The sequence below is a fragment of the Lepidochelys kempii genome, chromosome 1 (assembly GCF_965140285.1).
Source record: "Lepidochelys kempii isolate rLepKem1 chromosome 1, rLepKem1.hap1, whole genome shotgun sequence".
Taxonomy (NCBI): Eukaryota; Metazoa; Chordata; order Testudines; family Cheloniidae; genus Lepidochelys; species Lepidochelys kempii.
Window position 1 is genome coordinate 136,425,350 of NC_136380.1, and position 24,834 is coordinate 136,450,183.

The 24,834-nt window shown below is 43.8% G+C and overlaps 1 protein-coding gene across 12 annotated transcripts in view; it reads left to right on the forward strand.

Moving 5' to 3' along the window:
• The window catches only part of OFD1 (OFD1 centriole and centriolar satellite protein), a 66,212-nt gene that overhangs the window by 25,710 nt on the left and 15,668 nt on the right, over positions 1-24,834 (forward strand). For 10 of the 12 annotated variants that reach the window (XM_073355046.2, XM_073355102.2, XM_073355026.2 and 7 more), the window contains 3 exons: positions 548-659; positions 3,782-4,387; positions 14,575-14,707. In XM_073355046.2, the coding sequence (XP_073211147.2) occupies positions 548-659; positions 3,782-4,387; positions 14,575-14,707 (851 nt within the window). The remainder of the gene's footprint in view (positions 1-547; positions 660-3,781; positions 4,388-14,574; positions 14,708-24,834) is intronic. The other 2 variants (XM_073355056.2, XM_073355113.2) reach the window with 2 other exon arrangements.

A 24,834-nucleotide genomic window follows, 5' to 3' on the forward strand; every position in this document is an offset into this window, starting at 1 on the left:
CCTTGAGAATGATTAAAGGGTTAGAAATCATGCCTTATAGTAATAGACTCAAAGAGCACAATCTATTTAGCTTAACAAAGAGATGGTTAAGGACTGACTTGATTATAGTCTATAACTATATACCGAGGGAACAAATATTTAATAATGGGCTCTTCAGTCTATTAGAGAAAGGTATAAGATGATTCAGTTGCTAGAAGTTGAAGCTAGACAACTTCAGACTGGAAATAAGACATGCATTTTTGACAATGAAGGGTGATTAATCTTTGGAACAATTTACTAAGGGTTGTAGTGGATTCTCCATCATTGAAAAATTTTAAATCAAGTTTGGATGTTGTTCTAAAAAATGCTCTAGGAATTTTTTTGAAGATGTTCTATGGCCTGTGGTATACAGGAGGTCGGACTTGATCACAGTGGTCTCTTCTGGCATTGGAATCTATGAAAAGCATTGAGAGAAAGACGCCTTCATGGGTTGAGATACCTTTTCTCATCTTCAGTACTTGTTCACATTTGTATGACAATTTTTTTTTTTTTTCAAAATCTGTTTCAGGTTGAACGTTGTGCACAATTAAAGATCCAGCTGTTAGACTATGAAACTACTATCAGAAAGCTAAATGTACAGGTTGAAGATTTGAAATTGCAGCTGAAGCAAACACAGACAGGTTTGTAGTATTTATTAGATGTTTTTAAACTGACTTTATAAAGGATTTTTCATTTTTGCAAACATTTCCAATGGCTTGAAAAGTAGTTCAGATTGTGAGGGCTCAGTCTGTAACTGATAGTTGCATTCCAAAACTAAAAAAAAGTTAAGGTTGTGATGTCACAAATGTAGCTACCTAAGACATCATTTATAAAACTCAAGCCTTTAAAAGCAAGGAAATGAATATTTATGGATATAATAAATCTTGCACTGTCAAGATAAACATTCCTAATAAACATAGGGAAATGAATATTCCATAACAAAACCATCTAATTTCTAACTCATTAATTGTATTTTAATGTATTATGTTTTATCTCTTGTCTTTAGAATATGAATTATTTTCTTTTAAATAATACTTTTATTTTACCAATAAAATCTGTTATGCCTTTTGTGGTGGTGGTGATAATTGCATCTAGTTTAATATAAAAAGTAGGGCTGTCGATTAATCGTAGTTAACTCATGATTAACTCAAAAAATTAATTACAATTGAAATTTATTAAATATTTTGGATGTTTTTCTACATTTTCAAATAAATTGATTTCACTTTGTATTCTGTGTTGTAGTGCTCACTTTATATTTTTTATTACAAATATTTGCACTGTAAAAATGATGAACAAAATGAAATAGTATTTTTCAGTTCACCTCATGCAAGTACTGTAGTGCAATCTCTTTATCATGAAAGTGCAATTTAAAATGTAGGTTAACTGCACTCAAAAACAAAACAGTGTAAAACTTTAGAGCCTACAGTTCCACTCAGTCCTACTTCTTGTTCAGGCAATTGCTAAGAGAAACACGTTTCTTTACATATACAGGAGATAATGCTGCCCACTTCTTAATTACAATGTCACCTGAACAGGCGTTCGCATGGCACTGTTGTAGCTGACATCGCAAGAGATTTATGTGCCAGATGAGCTCAAGATTCATATGCCTCACATGTTTCGGCCATTATTCCAGAGGACATGCTTCCATGCTGAAGACTCTGGTTAAAAAAATAATGTGTTAATTAAATTTGTACCTGAACTCCTTGGGGGGGAATTGCGTGTGTCCTGCTCTGTTTTACCTGCATTCTGCCATATATTTCATGTTATAGCAGTCTCGGATGATGACCCAGCACATGTTGTTCATTTTAAGAAAACTTTCGCTGCAAATTTGACAAAATGCAAAGAAGATACCAATGTGAAGTTTCTAAAGATAAAGCTACAGCACTCGACCCAAGATTTAAGAATCTGAAGTGCCTTCCAAAATCTGAGAGGGATGAGGTGTTGAGCATGCTTTCAGAAGTCTTAAAAGAGCCACGCTCTTATGCAGAAACTACAGAACCCAAATAATCAAAAAAGAAAATCAGTCTTCTGCTGGTGGCATCTGACTCAGATTATGAAAATGAACATGCGTCAGTCCACACTGCTTTGGATTGTTATCAAGCAGAACCCATCATCAGCATGGATGCATGTCCCCTGGAATGGTGGTTGAAGCATGAAGGGACATATGAATCTTTAGAGCCTAGAAGTCCAGATATTTACATGCCAAATGCACTAAAGTTTGACATTGTTTTATTGAATGCAGGGGTTTTTGTACATAATTCTACATTTGTAAGTTCAACTTTCGTGATAAAGAGATTGCACTACAGTACTTGTATTAGGTGAATTGAAAAATACAGTTTATTTTTTTTACAGTGCAAATATTTGTAATCAAAAATAATTATAAAGTGAGTGCTGTACACTCTGTATTCTGTGTTGTAATTGAAATCAATATATTTGAAGATGTAGAAAACATCCAAAAATATTTAAATAAATGGTATTGTGTCATTAACAGCGCGATTAATGACGATTAACTTTTTTAATTGTGTGATTAATCACGATTAATTTTTTTAATCACACGATGGCCCTAATGAAAAGCACATAATATTTTTTGATGAAATAATGTTTATACTGCATGTCAACTGTCATTTGAAGCTGATCAGTGTGTCATGGTGTCATTTTGTAACTTTTGTTTTTTACTATTATTTCATGATTAACTCTTTACTTCGCTAGTGGAAGGCACAGTACTGACTTATTTTGGGTCAGAGATAAGGTTGTTGTGATTAAACAAACTTTTCTTTGTATTTGATAAGAATACTTTTATTATGCAATATGTGTTGACCTCTGACAAAGTTACTTCTCTACGGATGGTATTTGCAGATATTTCTGGTGTGTTTTCTTAACCTAGAAGTACTAACACTGAGACAGTTAACACATGCAATATAACTGATTTTGGGTAACAGTTTTTTCTTTTAATCTTTAGTGGAAGGGAGTCACCTTAAACTTTACAGTGAAAGCAATATCTTGGTGTTCTGTTGTTTTGATTTTGTTGTTTTAATAGACTAATATATTGGGTATCTAACTAAGCATTATGAGGGCATGCCCCTGTTCCCATTGAAATCAGTGGCACATGACTGGGCTCTAACAGTTTGCAAGTTTAATTAAATTAATTTTGTTTTGCAGCTGTTTTTAGTAATGTGTGTTTGGATTCTATATATATTATATATATATCAGTTAACCATTCATATTTTTGTCTCAATTAAAAATAGCAGAAACAATACTTATTTTTTTAGGCTGACAGCCTGCATGCCATGTTTCACTTTGATATAATTTAAAACAGACAAGTTATAAACCATTGAAAAATGGGGTTGAGTGGCTTACTAGAGCTGCTGTCATCAAGTGTCATTGCATTCTATGGAATTGTCTGATAAGTGTGTATTATTAAGGTGCAGTGATAACTGAAGTAGTAGCAGAAAATATGAAACTTTTTTCTGATTTTATTTTTTGTCTCAATTTGATCTAAATATTAATTTCTGTAAACATAAATCATTGATAACTTGCAACTGTAAGCAGCAACATCAAATGTAGTTGAATACAACTTTTTATTTTTAATGGTTATGATTTACGTTTCAAATGAAAAACCCTTGTATTTAAAATCCACTGTCATCAATTTCTCATCTGAATCATGTGACTAAATCATAATTCAAATAATTTCTTCTGATTTTTCCTGAAATTCATGGGTGCTTTTTTCTTTCTGTCTCTGTGTGTGAAATTTTTACTTACTTAGTTCTAGAGAATGAAGTGTATCGGAATCCCAAACCTTCTCTTGTTGATCGTTCTGTCGTTGACTTCACTGGTGATAGGATTGTACCTCATGACATTTATGTAGATGGTGTTTTCTTGAAGAACCGGGCTGTTACTGATATTGTTGTGGCGGATGATGTTCCAAACGTTGGTTATCACCAGCATTCTCGGACCTGCAACTCTTCTCCAGATTCTGACCTTGAATTTGTCGCCAAAACCAAAGCTAGGATAAAAGAACTAGAAAAAGAGGCAGAGTATTTGGAAGAGGCCTACAGAAATTACCAGCATAGAGTCATTCAAGGTGCAGTTGCAAGCAGGACACCAACAACGTCCCCTCTAGCTTTACGAAATGCTGTTAGATTCCCTTTGGCTTCTCAACACAGAGTTATGTTCGTAGAAGACAACCTTGGCTCTCAGCATTTCTCTCTTAGCAGTCCGAGAGGTCCAAGATATGTGACACCTGGGCATGATGATGTCTTGAAAAATCATCTAACTACTCCACGAAGAAGAGTCTCTTCCTCCAGACGTCTTTCTTCTACTCCTCTTTCCAAAGTGGAGAGAAACGTCAATAGCCATATACTTCCAGAAGGTAAACCATTACTGCTTCTTTGTGGTGGTGTTTTTCTAGTAAGATTCCATTAGGAAACTTAAAATTGAGAATCTTTTGTACGTTTATCACCTGTTTAAGGGCAAGAGAAAGCTATAGGCAAAATATGATAAGTGAATTAGAAACTAAGCCTTTGAAAGCAAGTGTTTTAGAAGTGTGTGTGGGGGTGTGTGTCAAACCTACTGCCCTTAATTTAAGCAGTTTTTTAAATGGATAATTAGAGTATGCCCATATGATCCACTCTAGCTGTGGTAATCAGTGTTTTATTCAAAAGCAGATCCTAAGTGTAACTCTGCTTGGAAGATTAACTGGGATTTCACAGCTGCTGTAAACCTCCCTGCATAGCCTCATCTATTTATATAGTCAGTGGAGTTGCATGGGCAGTAATGGAGGGCAGAATTAGACTCGGCTTATTTGGGCTGCTAAAATGGTTCATTGTCTGTTTTGAAAATCTGAATGACTATAGTTCCCCTCTTTGTTGTTTTTTGTAAACAATGTCTAATGTTTGCTCCTGTTACTGTGACATTGCTTCCACACATTGGTGAGCAATTGTGAATTACAGGAAGATGGCTTTTAGATTCTGGGCATGATTGGAACATTGTGTTTTCTGTTAATGTTGCAGTACCCTATAATTGTAATTTCAGAAATGTGTTTTAAAAAAAGAAATCTAATATTTCTTCTTCAAGTAGATGTAGTTATGTCTTCCACTTAGGTGTGTGCCTACCCAAATCACCAGAGCTGGAGAATTTTGCCTAGCAGTACCCATAGATGGCGGCACTTGCGCTTCGTGCCTATAGCCCCTCCCCTGGCTATATGAGGTGGTGCCACCCCGACCCCTCTCAGCTGCTTCTTGTAGCCCGTGGCTGGAGTCAGAGCTCTGTGTGGTTCCTAATCTCACAACCTCTTTATTTCTTAGTGACTTTTCTAGTTGTATATAGTTAATTAGTACCTTTAGTTTAGTGTTAATTACCTTTCATTTAAGTATTTCCCTGGTGATGCCTTCACCGAGGTTTAAACATTGTCTGTTGTGTAGGGGAGCAATCCCCAACAATGATGCTTGCTGTGCTTAGGCAAAGTCCGCGTTGAGCAGTGCTGGTTGATTTGCAAATCGTTCACAAAATGGACTCAGATGGCCTTCATCCTCAGGGATCTTCATCTAAAGCAGCACCTGCTTGAACAGGCTATGCAGCCATCATCATCACTGAGATCTATGTTTGCCCTCATGTTCTGAGAGTGCTGCAGCTTCATGTTCTGGAACTCATGCTTCTCCAAAGAGATGGAGGAATCGCTCCTCATTGAGTGTGCTGAGGAAAAGGTCGCATAAGACTGATTGAGATTTGCTTCAGATCACGTGAGGACTCGTCTCTCTCCTCCCAAAGGAGCATGATATGAATGCTGGAGTGTGGGAGGGAGCAGGTCCTGTCAACTGGTCGCTAGTATCACTCAGGAAGGTCAGAAACCCCGTACTGTTGACTCTGGTTCCGGCCCTGGGGCGTCTGTTGAGTCCAGTACCAACAAAGGCGATGCTGGCACCGGCTGTTTCCAGATCAGGTGGCAATGGACCTCATCTTCCTTTCTGTCCCAACCTTTCCCTTGGTCCAGGACTTTGCCAGGGCTGTATCGTTTATAGCTCTGTTGGGCTGCTGAACCTGTGGATCTGTTGGCATCGCACTCAGTGTTTCCCTTCCATGGTCACTGGAAGCAGGGCCGGTACCGGGCTCAGTACTGGCATCAGGAACTTCTTTGGCACTCTTGTTGTCGATGCCACCAATGTTACTGGGGTGGTACTCACTGCTCTCCACTTTGGCACCATCAGTCAACTTGGTACTGCTGCCAACATTGGGATCAATACTGCTTCTGACACCAGAAGTGTTGGGAGGCATATTTGGTGTTTGTGGTACTGTTTTCACTGTTGGTACCAGTTCCCTCTTCGTTCTCCACTACAGTTGAGTCTGACTGGTTGCTCGCACCCTTGTGCTGGCTCCACCTTTATCCCCTGAAACCTGGGACTCCTTGACATCCAAGTCGGGATCTTCTTCCACTCTATCTCTCCATTGCCTGACCTGCATTGGTGGCCATTCATGGAGCATTATGGGTACCAGGATTAGCACTGGTCTTGTGGTTGGGACGGTGTCTCCTGGCCTGGCGCATATGGGCCACCGATGTTTAACCCATACTAGTGGCCTCTATGGAATCTGTGGGCTGCTTCTTGGTCATGGAAGTCCCACTTCTCATCTTTCTGTAAAGCAAAATCACTGGGCAGGTGTGGCTGTAACCATCGGTCTGCCACAGGCCCAGGCACTGGTGATCTTTCCCCTCATGGAGCCTCCAGAGTCATCCCATTAGCACTGTCAATCCTGGAGCAAGCTCTGGCTCTGGCACAGTTAACCGCTTCATCTTTGTCCCTAAACGATTCTGAAGTGCCTGGCTCTTCCTCCCCTTCGGCATCGGAGGATTTCAGGGTGTACCTTTTGCGGCACATAGCTGCTTCCCTGGGTATTCAAGCCAAGTTTCTGCAGGAGAACACACGTAGGTTGTTGTATATCCTGCAGCCTCCCTGTTAACGATGCACTCCTATAGCCTGCTGAGGTTCTCTGGAGCATGCCAGCTTTGATACAGCCTACTGTGGATCGCATGGAGAACCGTTGCTTTGTTTCAGTGCAGGCATTTGAAGGTTTTTACTCCCATCTGACCACAAATTCTCTCGTCGTAACCACAGTGAACTATAGCGGCTAGCAGGGCATATTCAAATCCACTCCCAAGGTTAAGGACTCTAAACAGATGGACCTGATAGGTAGGAAGACATACACCTCCTGTCTATGCGTGTTGCAGATGCGTGTTGCTAACCGTCAGGCATAGTTACCCTAAAATTTAGATGCTAATTAAATTACCTACACATTTGTCTAATTTATCAAAAAGGGTAAACAGGGTTGTGGAACTGCCAGAGTATTACCAGGGGGCTTGTCTCTGACCCGCAGAGGGCTTCCCAGAGCAAGCTAGTCTTGCTAACCCTAGAAAGGACACAGATACAGCCTTCTGCTCAAGAATAGACACACAAGCAGTAATTCTTTGAAAACTGAAATAATCGTTTATTGAAGCAATTAGGTATTTACAGAAAAACAAGAAGAAATGAAAAGGAGTACTTGTGGCACCTTAGAGAGACTAACATTTGAGCATAAGCTTTTGTGAGCTACAGCTCACTTCATCGGATGCATGCAGTGGAAAATACAGTGGGGAGATTTTATATACACAGAGAACATGAAACAATGGTGTTACCATACACACTGTAACGAGAGTGATCAGGTAAGGTGAGCTATTACCAGCAAGAGAGGGAAAAAACCTTTTGTAGTGATAATCAAGGTGGGCCATTTCCAGCAGTTGACAAGAATGTGTGAGGAACAGTGGGGGGGAGGAGAGGAGGAATAAACATGGGGGAAATAGTTTTACTTTGTGTAACGACACATCCACTCCCAGTCTTTATTCAAGCCTAATGTAATGGTGTCCAGTTTGCAAATTAATTCCAATTCAGCAGTCTCTCATTGGAGTCTGTTTTTGAAGTTTTTTTGTTGAAGAATTGCGACTTTTAGGTCTGTAATCAAGTGACCAAAGAGACTGAAGTGTTCTCCGACTGGTTTTTGAATGTTATAATTCTTTACGTCTGATTTGTGTCCATTTATTCTTTTACGTAGAGACTGTTCGGTTTGGCCAATGTACATGGCAGAGGGGCATTGCTGGCACATGATGGCATATATCACATTGGTAGATGTGCAGGTGAACGAGCCTCTGATGGTGTGGCTGATGTGATTAGGCCCTATGATGGTGTCCCCTGAATAGATATGTGGACACAGTTGGCAACGGGCTTTGTTGCAAGGATAGGGTCCTGGGTTAGTGTTTTTGTTGTGTGGTGTGTGGTTGCTGGTGAGTATTTGCTTCAGGTTGGGTGCTGTCTGTAAGCAAGGACTGGCCTGTCTCCCAAGATCTGTGAGAGTGATGGGTCGTCCTTCAGGATAGGTTGTAGATCCTTGATGATGCGCTGGAGAGGTTTTAGTTGGGGGCTGAAGGTGATGGCTAGTGGCGTTCTGTTTTCTTTTGTTGAGCCTGTCCTGTAGTAGGTAACTTCTGGGTACTCTTTCGGCTCTGTCAATCTGTTTCTTCATTTCAGCAGGTGGGTGTTGTAGTTGTAAGAATGCTTGATAGAGATCTTGTAGGTGTTTGTCTCTGTCTGAGGGGTTGGAGTTCTCTGTGTATATAAAATCTCCCCACTGTATTTTCCACTGCATGCATCCGATGAAGTGAGCTGTAGCTCACAAAAGCTTATGCTCAAATAAATTTGTTAGTCTCTAAGGTGCCACAAGTACTCCTTTTCTTTTTGCGGATACAGACTAACACGGCTGCTACTCTGAAGAAGAAATGAGTAAAGCATGAAAAAACACAATAGAATTACAGTTTAAAATCAAGCGGCACAGCAAATAAGACACAGACTATATAACATATAACAATGTAACCATTCACTTAACACTATTTGACTTTTAACATTTAACATCCAATAAGTGCTGGCCAAGCGACTACTGGATGGTTATGGGTTATGGGTTATCTCACTCAGAGCACTGGCATCCACCTTTATTTACAGGCAAAACCCACACATTCCTTGGTAGTGAATAGAAGACTACACTTGCTTCTACTATTCTTATGACTCTCCGAATCATCAATAGGGTCCTTCTGATCTGTCAAAAAGGAAGCACTGTCTGCTTGTGCTTAATATTGTCTGCCACAGGAGAAAGACACTACTACTGAGGCGAAAGCTGCCCTCCGGTGACAGATACGGAAGCCTGCTGGTCGCTGCGGCTGTTCGGTAGCTGCTGCTGGCGAAGACTGCTGGCTGAGTTGCTATGGCAGCCGTTGCCAGGACAACCTCAGGGTTCTACTGCTGCTTCTGCTTCTTCTCAGGTAGATGTTTTCCAGATAGCTTTTTTTCTTCGCAGGTGTCTTGCAGCTTCTGCTCTCCTCCTCCAAATCTCAAACCCACTACAACTTCAGCCTGCTGGCTGTCGGCCTTTTATACTGGTTGCTCTTTCAGGCTCAGCCAATCAGCTTCCAGCTTTTCGGCCCCTCCCTATGATGTCACATAGTCATGTGTACTTACATGTGCTTGGTTACGTGTACCTACATGTGATTTCCTGTCTAGCTCTGCCCCCTTATGATGCCATCTTGGACTCTAGGAGGTTCTAGAAGATTCTGCTGAATCATTCCCTATCATTAATGAAATTTTCCACTATGTCATTCAGTATCTTTGAGATGGAATCTTCCACTACATCATCCCTATATCTGCCATTTTGGTCAGCTATGTTGGATTTTCTAAATTTAAACTAATATTAATTTCTACTTAATTAAGGCCTTAATCTTAAAACTAATTACTGTTTTATCCAAACAAAAGTGTCCTGATATTGTCACCACTCTTTTTATGTCCAATTAAGAGAAATGTGTTTTTATGATATTTAAACTCCTTCCGAGGTTTTTCTGCAAGATTCTATCAGGGTGCTGCCAGGTATCCAAGAACATTCAGCATAAGAATCTCTCACTGCAGCATTGCCGTCCAAATATGACTTTGTGAACTGGCTGGCTTTGTCTAAGTTTGTGGACCAGCTGCCCGAATCCTCCAGGAAGGAATTTCAGACATTTATCACAGAAGGCTGCTTGGTGGCTAAAACTTCGTTGCAGTCCACACTGGATAACACAGGTACTTTGGCCAGAGTGATGGTGTCAGCAGTAACTATGAGAAGGGCATCCTGGCTACAGAATTTGGACGTTACTCCGAATGTGCAACAGGTGATAGAGGATTTGTCTTTCAACGGCCGAGTTCTTTTCTTGGATAAGATGGATGAGAATCTGCACTCCTTCAAGGACTCGAGGGCTACCCTGTGGTCCTTGGGGTGTACATGGTGGCAGTACAGGGACACAGCTATGGTGGTCAGCAGCAGCAGCAGTATAGTCCACAGAGAGCATTTGGGCAGCCTTTCCCCTGAGACAGCGGGATTACCCCAGAAGGGCATAGGTCCCAGAGGAGGAGGCATTCAGGTCCTGGGTTTGACCAGTCAACATGCCTTCTCCCGGTGCCCCCCAAGCAGTCATTTTGACTCCTTCATCTGGAGCAGTGTACCAGTTGTCACTCCCTTCTCCCCATCCCCTCTGTTTGGGGACAGGCAAACTCGCTTTCACAATGCTTGGGGCTTGATCACCACTGACAGCTGGGTCCTAAGCACTGTCAGATTAGGCTATGTCATCCAGTTCCTTTCCTTCCCTCCTCCCCGTCCCTCTTCAGAGACCCTTGTCACGAGTTACTGCTCCTTGACCAGGTTCGCTTTCTACTGGCTTTGGAAGCGATGGACGAGGTTCTACTAGAACATCGGGATAAGGGCTTCTATTTCCAGCACTTTCTGGTGCCCAAACCCAAGGGAGGGGTAAGACCCATTCTCAATCTTTGTGGCCTCAACAAATATATCACATAAATGAGGTTCTGAATGGTCACGCTATCGACTATCTGCCCCGCATTATTTCAGAACAACTGGTTAGTAGCTCTAGATCTTCAGGCCGCCTATTTTCACGTGGTGATTTTGCTGAACCACAGAAAATTCCTTCAATTCGTCATAGTGAAACACCGTTTTCAGTACACTGTGCTCACATTTGTCCTGTCTTTTGCCGTTTTGTTTTTACCAAATGTATGCTGTCACCCATGCCTCAGGAATAAAAGAATCCACATATTCCCGTGCACTGGAAGACTGGTCACTTAGGGGCAGGTCCACAGAGGAAGTCCTTTCTCACGTCATTTTTCATTGTGCTTGCTCAACTGTCTGGGTCTCATCCTAAGTACCAGAAAGTCAACTTTGATTCCCACGCAGAAAATCAAGTTCAATCTGGCCTTAATAGACTCTACAAGTTTGAGAGCGTTTTTGCTGACCGACTGTTTTCAGGCGATTCATCACTTTAGCCTCAGTCTTCAGAGTCAGCCTTCCTCCACAGTTTGGCTGTACCTGAGATTCTTGGTCTGCATGTACGCAGGTGGTTCAGTTTGCAAGGTTGTGTCTTTGCCCCCTTCAAATGTGGCTCAGGACAGTTTACCATCTGACTCTTCACTTCTTGGACAGATTGGTCTCTCTTCCTCCATTGGTCCTGAACTTGCAGTGGTGGACGCTTCCCATCGTTCAGCCCTACCAATCAGGTCTGTTGTCACTGATGCCTCCCTGATGTGCTCAGGAGCATATTTGGGATCTCCGAAAGTTCAAGGTCTGTGGTCAGAACAGGAGTCCTAACTGCATATCGATGTGCTGGAGCTTCGTGCCATCTACAATGCATGTCATGCTTTTCTGGACTGTATCAGTATGTGTCAGTGTTTCACATACTTACTGACAATACCACACCATAATTTATTATGTGAACAGGAAGGGGGAGCACACTCCAGGATGCTCTGCCAAGAGGCAATCAGGTTGTGGCATTTCTGCATCGAGGAGAGTATCACTCCGATAGCCAATCTCTTGCCTAGGGTTCAGAATCATCTTGCGGAGCATCTCAGCAGGATTTTTTCCCTGGGTTATGCGTGGTCCCTGAAGACAAGTATCCTCTGGGTCATCGTCTCCATCCTCTGATCTGGGAGCTGGTTGCTCTATGGGACCTTAACACAATCCTAGCGGCTTTAATGGGACGTCTATTCAAGCCTCGGGCATCTTGTTCCTTTCCACTTTTGTGTCAGAAGATTGCGTTCCTGGTAGCGATAACTTCCACAAGGAAAGGAGAGTCTGAGAGTTGCAGGCTCTCGTGGCAGAGACTCATTATAAACAGTTCTCTAAGGACAAAGTGACTTTATGACTATACCCAAAAATATTTTCTAAAGTGGTTTCTCAGTTTCATTTGAACTAGGTGGTATGTTTACCTGTGTTCTTTCCTAAGCCACATTCATCTCTGGAGGAGCATCACTTCCATACATTAGGTGTCAAGCAATGTCTAGCCTTCTATCTGGACAGGACTAAACTGTTTCATGCTTCACTTCACCTGTTTGTGTCACATGCAGATCGTGCAGATCTACGCCTCTTCAGCAGGTACGAGCTCATGCTATGCGAACACAAGCAAGGTCAGTAGGGTTCCTCAGGGATGTCTCGATATTGACATTTGCATGGCTGCTATGTGGTCATCCATACATATCTTCACGAACCATTATGCCATTACTGCACCTTCCAGGGTGGATGCAAGTTTTGGTAGGGCAGTCTTGCAGTGCTTTTTAAGGTAGTCTCCAAGCCGCGCCTGCTGGAGTGGGTGCTGCTTGTGAGTCACCGAATTGGAATACACTGCTGCATCTACTTGAAGAAGAAACAGTTATAATAAGTAACTGTGGTTCTTTGAAATGTGATGCAGATGTGTATTCCACAGCCCATTGTCTGTTCCCTCTGCATCAGAGTCTGATCTCTGGATGTTTGGTACAAAGGACCTGAGGAGGCAGAGGGTTGAGGCTTTGCTGCCTCATATAGCCAGGGGAAGAGCTATGAGCATGAGGAGTGAGCACCATCTCCTAAGGGTATTGGTAGGCAAAGTTCTTCAGCTCCGGAGCGTTGGGTATGTATGCACCGAAGTGGAGTACACATCTGCATCACATCTTGAAGAACCGCAGTTAAAGTAAGTAACTGTTTCTTCCATTCCAGATTCTGGAGGGGAGTCTTCTCTAATGGGCACAGTCTAATACCCATTCATCCACCCTAGGTTTGACCCATTCCAACCTATCCCAGTCCTATCTTTTCCTCAACTCTCACTCCTTGTCCCAATCCTATTCTCCTTGCCTGCCCAATCCCAGTCTCCACTCTTCAGGTTTCTTATCCAAGCTTCCTTGCCGAGCTAATCCCAGTCTCTCCCCTCTGAATTCACTGACAGAGTCCCAATCTACCTACTCACCCAAGTCTCTCCTCTTTACCACACCCAGTACTATTCTCCTTGACCAGCCAGCCAGTCTGATTTCTCACCCAGACTGTCCCAGTTGCTCCTTTTCCTCCTCAACTAGTTACCAGTTCTAGTCTCCCTCCCCAGGCTCCTCTTCCAGTCTGTGTCCTCATGCCAGTGCTTTGTCCCAGTCTTCCCAGTTCTCCTCTGGTGTCCCAGCTCCTTGTTAGATCTGTCTGCCCTCCACCCCAGTTCTCCCGCACAGTGACTGTAGTACAGTCTCGTTGCCAGTCAGCCCCAGTCTCCCCTCCTTCCCCCACCTCCTCATCTGATCTGTGTTCTGTCCCCTGACCTCTCTTCCCTCCTCCCCATTTCCCTTACTGACTCCCACCCCATGGTTCTCAGTCTCATCCACCCATCAGTCCCAGTTTTTCTCTCCCCTTTCGCCCCCACTACCAGTTTCAGCCTTAACAGGCTTCTTGGCCCGCTCCCTGGCTTTTGTCGCTTCTTCATTCAGATCACATGGCTTCATCAATCATGGTTTCTGTGTACCACCAGGGGGATCATTAGGAGCATTGAAGAGGAAGGATCCCTACTCTCTTTTTCAGTGCCTGGCCGCACCCGGGCCTGATGTAGCTGGAAGCAGCCATTGAAAGGAAGGCCTGGCTCTGCCTTTGTAGCCCTGGGTTGGATAGCATAGGCTCAGTTGCTCTGGTGGGAAGGTGCATGTGCCTTCCAGTTGGCATTGAGAGCTGTGAGAGGCTTGAGTATGCTCCGTGAGGACAAAATTTTCAGAGATTTTTAGCAGCTAAAATCAAAGTATCTACTGAGCATGTGCAAACTGATCTTTTTTCCCATTGGCTTTTAACTTGACTAAATTTGGGTAGATTTTAACAAAAATGGTGAAAGACGCATCCTTGACGCAAAGGCCATCCTCTTTCAGATTTCAGAGTCATCAGTTTTTCTTTAACATGGGCAAAACAACATATTTTTCCCCTAGCCTCATTTTTGGAAACAGCTGAACTGTTTTGGCAGAAATTTTTCAAAAAAATTCAGCCAGAGGCATGTTATGGAAATAGTCCAAATGATTCAAGTTTGACAAAGTTATAAGCAACTGAAAACAGTGTCTTTAATGGGAACTGTCAGGAAACCCTAACAATAGGGAGTGCTACCGGCACTGACTATAATTAGGATATGCAGGAACAGTACAAGAAATTGGTTGACATAAATTGCTACCTTTTGCCTTACAGATAGCAGTGAGTCATTCCTAGTCTCTTCCCAACAGAGTGTCGACCAGCCTCTTTCTCCTATTTTGAGGGCAGGCCATCTTTCATCTTCTGAATCGGCTCCTTCCTCTCCAACCAGTCATGGACAAAAATTGAGGTAAATATTGTACACTGTCTGAAAGATCATTTTAACTTATGCCTTATCGGTTAGGTCACATGATTACAGCCGTCTTTCACTTTGTATGATTAGAGCTTTTCTAAAGATATCAGGTGTTCAGGATTCTCACACTTGTGACTCATGCCTCCAGTGCAAGCCATATGTAAACTCCCCTTAGCTCTTTAAGTTTTTTGACTTTCACGTCTATAGGCTGGCCAAAGGGCTCTGCCCTACTGCATCTAACTTCAGGTACTTCATAGGTATTCCAGAACATTCCAGCCAATTCCTCTCTGAGCAATAGCCGTTAGTGAAGAAGTTACCCTGGAAACTGTCCAATGTTTCTAACTAAAATAGTTGCAGTTTTTTCTGCAGTAGCCCTTGTTCAGGGACTAGATATTCTTGTTTTGGTGTCTTCTGAATTTCAGTCAGTCTTGAGCCTTATCTTTGTGACTGTTTGTATCTCTGGTGGCTTAAAGGGAATCAGGTATTTATTTAATGTGGCAGATTATTATTTGTCTGTATTAGTCTGCAAACAACATTCTGTTTTGGGAATGTCATTTTCATTGTAAGACTGTACTGTGCCTTTACTTTGGCACTGCAGCCTCCATCTTGAGTTGAAATGCCCAGGAGAGGAGGTGTTCGGAGAAATCCTTGTATCTAGCAGTGGACTAACAACGTAAAGCAATTCAGAATCCTTAACCTGAATAGTTTTCTATTCAGATGGATGCTTCCTAGACCAATGAGATGACTAAAGCCCAGGGGAACCAGTTTTCCCAATGTGGACTTCAGGTGGGTTGCAAATAAGCAATTAATCACCTGACAAGGGACTTGAAGATGTTCAGGAGGGGTTGGATTTTTAGAAAGGGAGGCTCTTGCTAGCCATTATAGAAGAGAGCTAGAACAAGAAGGCAAAATTGACCAGGAGGAGGAGTGGAGAGTCCTGAGACCTTGAAAGGACTCACCAAAACTAAGTAGTGAGGACACTGGACGGAGGGTTTTGTGTGCTAACAAAAGTTTGTTAAATAGTCTAAGTATGGGAAAATCATGCCTCACCTATCTACTAGAATTCTTTGAGGGGGTCAACAAGCATGTGGACCAAGGGGATCCAGTGGATATAGTGTACTTAGATTTTCAGAAGCCTTTGGCAAGGTCCCTCACCAAAGGCTCTTATGCAAAGTAAGCTGCCACAGGATAAGAGGGAAGGGTGCTCTCATGGATTGGTAACTGGTTAAAAGATAGGAAACAAAGGGTAGGTATAAATGGTCAGTTTTCAGAATGGAGAGAGGTAAATAGTGGTGTCCCCCAGGGGTCTTTACTGGGACCAGTCCTATTCAATATATTCATAAATGATCTGGAAAAAGGGGTAAACAGTGAGGTGGCAAAATTTGCAGATGATACAAAATTACTAAAGATAGTTAAGACCCAGGCAGACTGCAAAGAGCTACAAAAGACTCTCTCAAAACTGGGTGACTGGGCAACAAAATGGCAGATGGAATTTAATGTTGATAAATGCAAAGTAATACACATTGGAAAGCATAATCCCAACTATACATATGAAATGATGGGGGTCTAAATTAGCTGTTACCACTCAAGAAAGAGATCTTGGAGTCATTGTGGATAGTTCTCTGAAAACATCCACTCAGTGTGCAGTGGCAGTCAAAAAAGCGAACAGAATGTTGGGAATAATTAAGAAAGGGATAGATAATAGGACAGAAAATCTCATGTTGCCTCTATATAAATCCATGGTATGCCCGCATCTTCAATACTGTGTGCAGATGTGGTCGCCCCATCTCAAAAAAGATATATTGGAATTGGGAAAGGTTCAGAAAAGGTCAGCAAAAATTATTAAGGGTATGGAACGGCTTCCATATGAGGAGAGATTAATAAGACTGGGCCTTTTCAGCTTGGAAAAGAGACGGCTAAGGGGAGGTATGGTTGTGGTCTATAAAATCATGACTGGTGTAGAGAAAGTAGATAAGGAAGTGATGTTTATTCCTTCTCGTAACACAAGAACTAGGGGTCACCAAATGAAATCAATAGGCAGCGGGTTTAAAACAAATAAAAGGAAGTATTTCTTCACATAACCCACAGTCAACCTATGGAACTTCTTGCCAGAGGATGTTGTGAAGGCCAAGACCATAACAGAGTTCAAAAAAGAACTAGATAAATTCATGGAGGATAGGTTCATGAATGGCTGTTAGCCAGGATGGACAGGAATGGTGTCCCTAGCCTCTGTTTGCCAGAAGCTGGGAATGAGCGACGGGATGGATCACTTGATGATTACCTGTTCTGTTTATTCCCTCTGGGGCGCCTGGCACTGGCCACTGTCGGAAGACAGGATACTGGGCTAGATGGACCTTTGGTCTTACCCAGTAGGGCCATTCTTTTGTTTTTATGGACAGATCCTAATGTCATTCATGGCAATATCAAAATGGCCACTGATTCCAGTGGAACTAGGATTTGGCACAAAGGCCTCAGTTCAGGAAAGCAACCTTTTTTTCAGGAAAGCACTTAAGCAGGAGGTAAAAGGGACTTAAACATGTGCTTAAAATCTTTCCTGTGTAGCCTGAACAGTTGTTACTTTTCCATAGATCTTTTGTGATTTGTCTGTGAATAGAAGTGTATGTGTGTTTAGAAATTCCTTTGCAGAGTCTGAGTGTCCTCTGCTTTCACTAATGCATAGTCCCCAAAGAGTGAAACAGTAATTCAGAGGGTCCACAGCTTCATTGGAACTCTGGAGAGTCCATGGAACAGGTGCTGGGAGGGCCAGGACTAGATTCAGGCGCAACGCAGTTGGACCATGGAGTCTCCTCTCTTAGGATGTGGTACTAGATAGACAGTCTGTACCCTAAGCCCTGGTCTACACTAGGACTTTAGGTCGAATTTAGCAACGTTAAATCGATTTAAACCTGCACCCGTCCACACAGTGAAGCCCTTTATTTCGACTTAAAGGGCTCTTAAAATCGATTTCCTTACTCCACCCCTGACAAGTGGATTAGCGCTTAAATCGACGTTCCCAGCTCGAATTTGGGGTACTGTGGACACAATTCGATGGAGCTATCCCAGAGTGCTCCATTCTGACCGCTCTGGACAGCACTCTCAACTCAGATGCACTGGCCAGGTAGACAGGAAAAGAACCGCGAACTTTTGAATCTCATTTCCTGTTTGGCCAGCGTGGCAAGCTGCAGGTGACCATGCAGAGCTCATCAGCACAGGTGACCATGATGGAGTCCCAGAATCGCAAAAGAGCTCCAGCATGGACCGAACGGGAGGTACGGGATCTGATCGCTGTTTGGGGAGAGGAATCCGTGCTATTAGAACTCCGTTCCAGTTTTCGAAATGCCAAAACCTTTGTGAAAATCTCCCAGGGCATGAAGGACAGAGGCCATAACAGGGACCCGAAGCAGTGCCGCGTGAAACTGAAGGAGCTGAGGCAAGCCTACCAGAAAACCAGAGAGGCGAACAGCCGCTCTGGGTCAGAGCCCCAAACATGCCGCTTCTATGATGAGCTGCATGCCATTTTAGGGGGTTCAGCCACCACTACCCCAGCCGTGTTGTTTGACTCCTTCAATGGAGATGGAGGCAATACGGAAGCAGGTTTTGGGGATGAAGAAGATAGCTCACAGCAAGCAAGCGGAGAAACCGGTTTTCCCGACAGCCAGGAACTGTTTCTCACCCTAGACCTGGAGCCAGTACCCCCCGAACCCACCCAAGGCTGCCTCCTGGACCCAGCAGGCGGAGAAGGGACCTCTGGTGAGTGTACCTTTTAAAATGCTATACATGGTTTAAAAGCAAGCATGTGAAAGGATTACTTTGCCCTGGCATTTGCGGTTCTCCTAGATGTAGTCCTAAAGCCTTTGCAAAAGGTTTCTGGGGAGGGCAGCCTTATTTCGTCCTTCATGGTAGGACACTTTATCACTCCAGGCCAGTAACACATACTCGGGAATCACTGTAGAACAAAGCATTGCAGTGTATGTTTGCTGGCATTCAACCAAAATCCGTTCTTTCTCTCTCTGTGTTATCCTCAGGAGAGTGAGATATAATTCATGGTCACCTGGTTGAAATAGGGTGCTTTTCTTCAGGGACACTCAGTATAGCCCATTCCTGCTGGGCTGTTTGCCTGTGGCTGAACAGAAATGTTCCCCGCTGTTAGCCACAGGGAGGGGGGAAGGTTGAGGGGGTAGTCACGCGGTGGGAGGAGGCAAAATGCGACCTTGTAACGAAAGCACATGTGCTATGTATGTAATGTTAACAGCAAGGTTTACCCTGAAAGAGTGTAGCGACTGTTTTATAAAATGTGTCTTTTTAAATACCGCTGTCCCTTTTTTTTTTCTCCACCAGCTGCATGTGTTTCAATGATCACAGGATCTTCTCCTTCCCAGAGGCTAGTGAAGCTTAGAAAGAAAAAAAAACGCACTCGCGATGAAATGTTCTCCGAGCTCATGCTGTCCTCCCACACTGACAGAGCACAGACGAATGCGTGGAGGCAAATAATGTCAGAGTGCAGGAAAGCACAAAATGACCGGGAGGAGAGGTGGAGGGCTGAAGAGAGTAAGTGGCGGGCTGAAGAGAGTAAGTGGCGGGCTGAAGACAGGGCTGAAGCTCAAATGTGGCGGCAGCGTGATGAGAGGAGGCAGGATTCAATGCTGAGGCTGCTGCAGGACCAAACCAGAATGCTCCAGTGTATGGTTGAGCTGCAGCAAAGGCAGCTGGAGCACAGACTGCCACTGCTGCCCCTCTGTAACCAACCGCCCTCCTCCCCAAGTTCCATAGCCTCCACCCCCAGACGCCCAAGAACGCGGTGGGGGGGCCTCCGGCCAACCAGCCACTCCACAACAGAGGATTGCCCAAAAAAAAGAAGGCTGTCATTAAAATTTATTGAAAGTTGTAAACTTTTAAAATGCTGTGCTTAAAGTGCTGTGTGGCATTTTCCTTCCCTCCTCCACCACCCCTCCTGGGATACCTTGGTAGTCATCTCCCTATTTGTGTGATGAATGAATAACGAATGCATGACTGTGAAGCAGCAATGACTTTATTGCCTCTGCAAGCGGTGATTAAAGGGAGGAGGGGAGGGTGGTTAGCTTACAGGGAAGTAGAGTGAACCAAGGGGTGGGGGGTTTCATCAAGGAGAAACAAACAGAACTTTCACACTGTAGCCTGGCCAGTCATGAAACTGGTTTTCAAAGCTTCTCTGATGCGTACCGCGCCCTCCTGAGCTCTTCTAACCGCCCTGGTGTCTGGCTGCGCGTAATCAGCAGCTAGGCGATTTGCCTCAACCTCCCACCCCGCCATAAACGTCTCCCCCTTACTCTCACAGATATTGTGGAGCACACAGCAAGCAGTAATAACAGTGGGAATATTGGTTTCGCTGAGGTCTAAGCGAGTCAGTAAACTGCGCCAGCGCGCCTTTAAACGTCCAAATGCACATTCTACCACCATTCTGCACTTGCTCAGCCTGTAGTTGAACAGCTCCTGACCACTGTCCAGGCTGCCTGTGTACGGCTTCATGAGCCATGGCATTAAGGGGTAGGCTGGGTCCCCAAGGATACATATAGGCATTTCAACATCCCCAACAGTTATTTTCTGGTCTGGGAAGAAAGTCCCTTCCTGCAGCTTTTGAAACAGACCAGAGTTCCTGAAGATGCGAGCGTCATGCACCTTTCCCGGCCATCCCACGTTGATGTTGGTGAAACGTCCCTTGTGATCCACCAGAGCTTGCAGCACTATCGAAAAGTACCCCTTGCGGTTTATGTACTCGCCGGCTTGGTGCTCTGGTGCCAAGATAGGGATATGGGTTCCGTCTATAGCCCCACCACAGTTAGGGAATCCCATTGCAGCAAAGCCATCCACTATGACCTGCACATTTCCCAGGGTCACTACCCTTGATATCAGCAGATCTTTGATTGCGTGAGCTACTTGCATCACAGCAGCCCCCACAGTAGATTTGCCCACTCCAAATTGATTCCCAACTGACCGGTAGCTGTCTGGCGTTGCAAGCTTCCACAGGGCTATCGCCACTCGCTTCTCAACTGTGAGGGCTGCTCTCATCCTGGTATTCATGCGCTTCAGGGCAGGGGAAAGCAAGTCACAAAGTTCAATGAAAGTGCCCTTACGCATGCGAAAGTTTCGCAGCCACTGGGAATCGTCCCAGACCTGCAACACTATGCGGTCCCACCAGTCTGTGCTTGTTTCCCGAGCCCAGAATCGGCGTTCCACAGCATGAACCTGCCCCATTAGCACCATGATGCATGCATTGGCAGGGCCCATGCTTTCAGAGAAATCTGTGTCCATGTCCTGATCACTCACGGGACCGCGCTGACGTCGCCTCCTCGCCCGGTATCGCGTTGCCATGTTCTGGTGCTGCATATACTGCTGGATAATGCGTGTGGTGGTTGATGTGCTCCTAATTGCCAAAATGAGCTCAGCGGCCTCCATGCTTGCCTTGGTATGGCGTCCGCAGAGAAAAAAGGCAGCGGAGACTTCGGGAATTGTGGGATAGCTACCCACAGTGCAACGCTCCGGAAGTCGACGCTTGCCTCGGTACTGTGGAAGCGCTCCGCCGAGTTAATGCACTTAATGCACTTAGAGCATTTTCTGTGGGGACACACACACACTCGAATATATAAAACCGATTTCAAAAAAACTGACTTCTATAAATTCGACCTAATTTCGTAGTGTAGACATACCCTGAGAGTGTTTCTGGAAGTCTAGAGCTTGAGACAGGGACGACCCAGCCAGCCTAAGAGCATGTGGGATCTAGTAGTTAGATCCAAACACAGCAACCTGGTGAGCATCCACCAGGGGGAGCTCAGGTAGGGTTGTTATATTTAGACACTAGACCAGTGGTTCTCAAACTGTGGTTTAGGACCCCAAAGTGAGTCATGACCCCATTTTAATGGGGTCACCAGGGGTGGCATTAGACTTGGTGGGGAGGAAGCTGAAGCTGAGCCCCACCGCCCATGGCGGAAGCCAAAGCCCAAGGGCTTCAGCCCTGGGTGGTGGGGCTCAGGTTTCAGTCTTACTCACCTGGGGCTGAAGCCTTTGGCTTTGGCCCCTTGCTTGAGGTGGTGGGGTTGAGCTTTGGCGGGCTCTGGCTTTGGTGTCTCCACGCCCCCCCGGGGTCGTCTAGTAATTTTTTTTGTCAGAAGGGGGTTACAGAGCAATGAAGTTTGAGAATCCCTGCTCTAGACTTTGTCCCTTACGCACCAGATACTTAAATACATGGGTGATACTCTCCCATCAGTTATCTCTGCTTTCAGGAAAGATAATTTAGTTTTTTCCTCTGAAGGCAGGCTCTAGAAGTTGATCTTTGGCATTCTACAAAGGTAGCTGCTAGTTTTCTTCTTTCAGAGTCAGGAAGTCCTGGCGGAAAAGGATCTCGTCTCTACCCTGAGACCAGATTTTTTTTTGAAAGTCAGAACCTCTTGAGGAACAGGTTCTGTTCAAGCTTAGGAACAACAAGAGTCTAATGAACTTCAGCATCATGCTGACTGACATGAATATGGCTCCCAAAGCTGCTCTGGACTAGCATTAGACCATGAGTCTGGTCAGAGCTGATCACATAGAGAAACTAGATTATGTGCTTTGTTCTACCAAGATAAGATTTGTAGTTGTCATAAATATAAAGGGAAGGGTAAACCCCTTTGAAATCTCTCCTGGCCAGGGGAAAGCTCCTCTCACCTGTAAAGGGTTAAGAAGCTAAAGGTAACCTCGCTGGCACCTGACCAAAATGACCAATGAGGAGACAAGATACTTTCAAAAGCTGGGAGGAGGGAGAGAAACAAAGGGTCTGTGTGTCTGTCTATAGTCTTTGCCGGGGATAGACCAGGAATGGAGTCTTAGAACTTTTAGTAAGTAATCTAGCTAGGTATGTGTTAGATTATGATTTCTTTAAATGGCTGAGAAAAGAACTGTGCTGAATAGAATGACTATTTCTGTCTGTCTTTTTTGTAACTTAAGGTTTTGCCTAGAGGGATTGTCTATGTTTTGAATCTAATTACCCTGTAAAGTATCTACCATCCTGATTTTACAGAGGTGATTCCTTTACCTCTATTTACTTCTATTTTTATTAAAAGTCTTCTTGTAAGAAAACTGAATGCTTTTTCATTGTTCTCAGATCCAAGGGTTTGGGTCTGTGGTCACCTATGCAAATTGGTGAGGCTTTTTATCCAACATTTCCCAGGAAAGGGGGGGTGCAAGTGTTGGGAGGATTGTTCATTGTTCTTAAGATCCAAGAGTCTGGGTCTGTAGTCACCTAGGCAAATTGGTGAGGCTTTTTACCAAACCTTGTCCAGGAAGTGGGGTGCAAGGTTTTGGGAAGTATTTTGGGGGGAAAGACGCGTCCAAACAGCTCTTCCCCAGTAACCAGTATTAGTTTGGTGCTGGTAGCGGCCAATCCAAGGACGACGGGTGGAATATTTTGTACCTTGGGGAAGTTTTGACCTAAGCTGGTAAAGATAAGCTTAGGAGGTTTTTCATGCAGGTCCCCACATCTGTACCCTAGAGTTCGGAGTGGGGGAGGAACCTTGACAGTAGTGTAATGCATATGTGGGATCATGGACCCTTTCTAGCCCCGCTTAAATGCCTTTATTACCCTCTTTACTTGTCAGAGTCTAATTTAAAGACTAATTCTAAGAATTTAATTTAGCTCAGCTATTTTCAGCCTATCATGAACTGGCTGAAGGTACATTGTTTTTTTACAGCTCATTGTCATCAGCTTCATGTGGGGCGTGACAATTTTGAGACTACATTTAATAAACCCTCTGTATCACGAGATATTAATGTGTTCCTGACAAAGCTGACAAAAGTGCCTACTGGCTCACTTAATCACAAGTTTTGTATGGGGGGGATCATTTCCTGATGAAGGGAACATTAGCTCATAGAGTGAATGAGCTTCAGGTTTTAGTGACGGGCCCATCTTACACCATATTTTACAAGGGCCAGGTTGTGTTATAAACTCATCAGTAGTTTCCATCCAAAGTGATGGTAGAGTTTCTCATCCTTTCCATACTAGGAAGGCCCTTTGCATAAAGTTGAAGTTTAAAGGTCTTTGAGATTCTATCTGGAGCACACACAAGACCTGAGAAAGTCCACACTGATTCCTTGAGCGATGCTATATCTCCATGAAGACTATGTCTGAAAGGTTGTGTTGCTGTTTTTTTCACAGCTGTGACCTGGCTGCCCTATTGTTTGGCTTGTGCTAGCTGAGGAATAGCAACTTCCACTGCCTGCTTCAATATGATTTTCAGTCAGGATGTTAGGCAAGGCAGGTAGCCTCATGTCATACTCCCCAAAGTTTCAATGTTAACATTCATTTTCTGAGGATGAGCTTCCCTTTGTTTCCTCTTGCCAACAGAACTTGTTTCTGAAGTAGGGGAGCCCAAACTCACATCACCTAGTGGGTTTTGGAGTTTGTTGTTTTGTCTTTTCAGGCTGTCTTTTCATAGAATCATAGAATATCAGGGTTGGAAGGGACCTCCAGAGGTCATCTAGTCCAACCCCCTGCTCAAAGCAGGACCAATCTCCAGCTAAATCATCCCAGCCAGGGCTTTGTCAAGCCTGACCTTAAAAACCTCTAAGGAAGGAGATTCCACCACCTCCCTAGGTAACCCATTCTAGTGCTTCACCACCCTCCTAGTGAATTTTCTTTTTGTAATATCCAACCTAAACCTCCCCCACGACAACTTGAGACCATTAGTCCTTGTTCTGTCATCTGGTACCACTTTGAACAGTCTAGATCCTTTTGTGTAAATGGGCACATTTTTTAGTTTAAAAAGTAACAAAACATCCCCACTGAATCTCTCATTCTTTCCTCTTTGCCCACCACAGAAGAAAAACAGAACAGCACCAAGGCCTTCCTGACCAGGGCTGACCCTAGACCAAATAGCGCCCCAGGCAAGGAGCGTCTTTGGTGGCACTCTCCCCCGCATTTGTTAAACTTTTGAATACCTTACTTTTTATTTCATTTGTAGCCCATTTCACGACTAGCATGTGTGATTTATCCATGTCATATAAAACAATAAATTTGCACACTAGGATCTGTAAATCTGTATTTATTCATTCAATGTATAAGCAAATACAAAAAATTGGTTTCCTCTAAGCTTATAGAAACTTTTTAATTTTAAGAA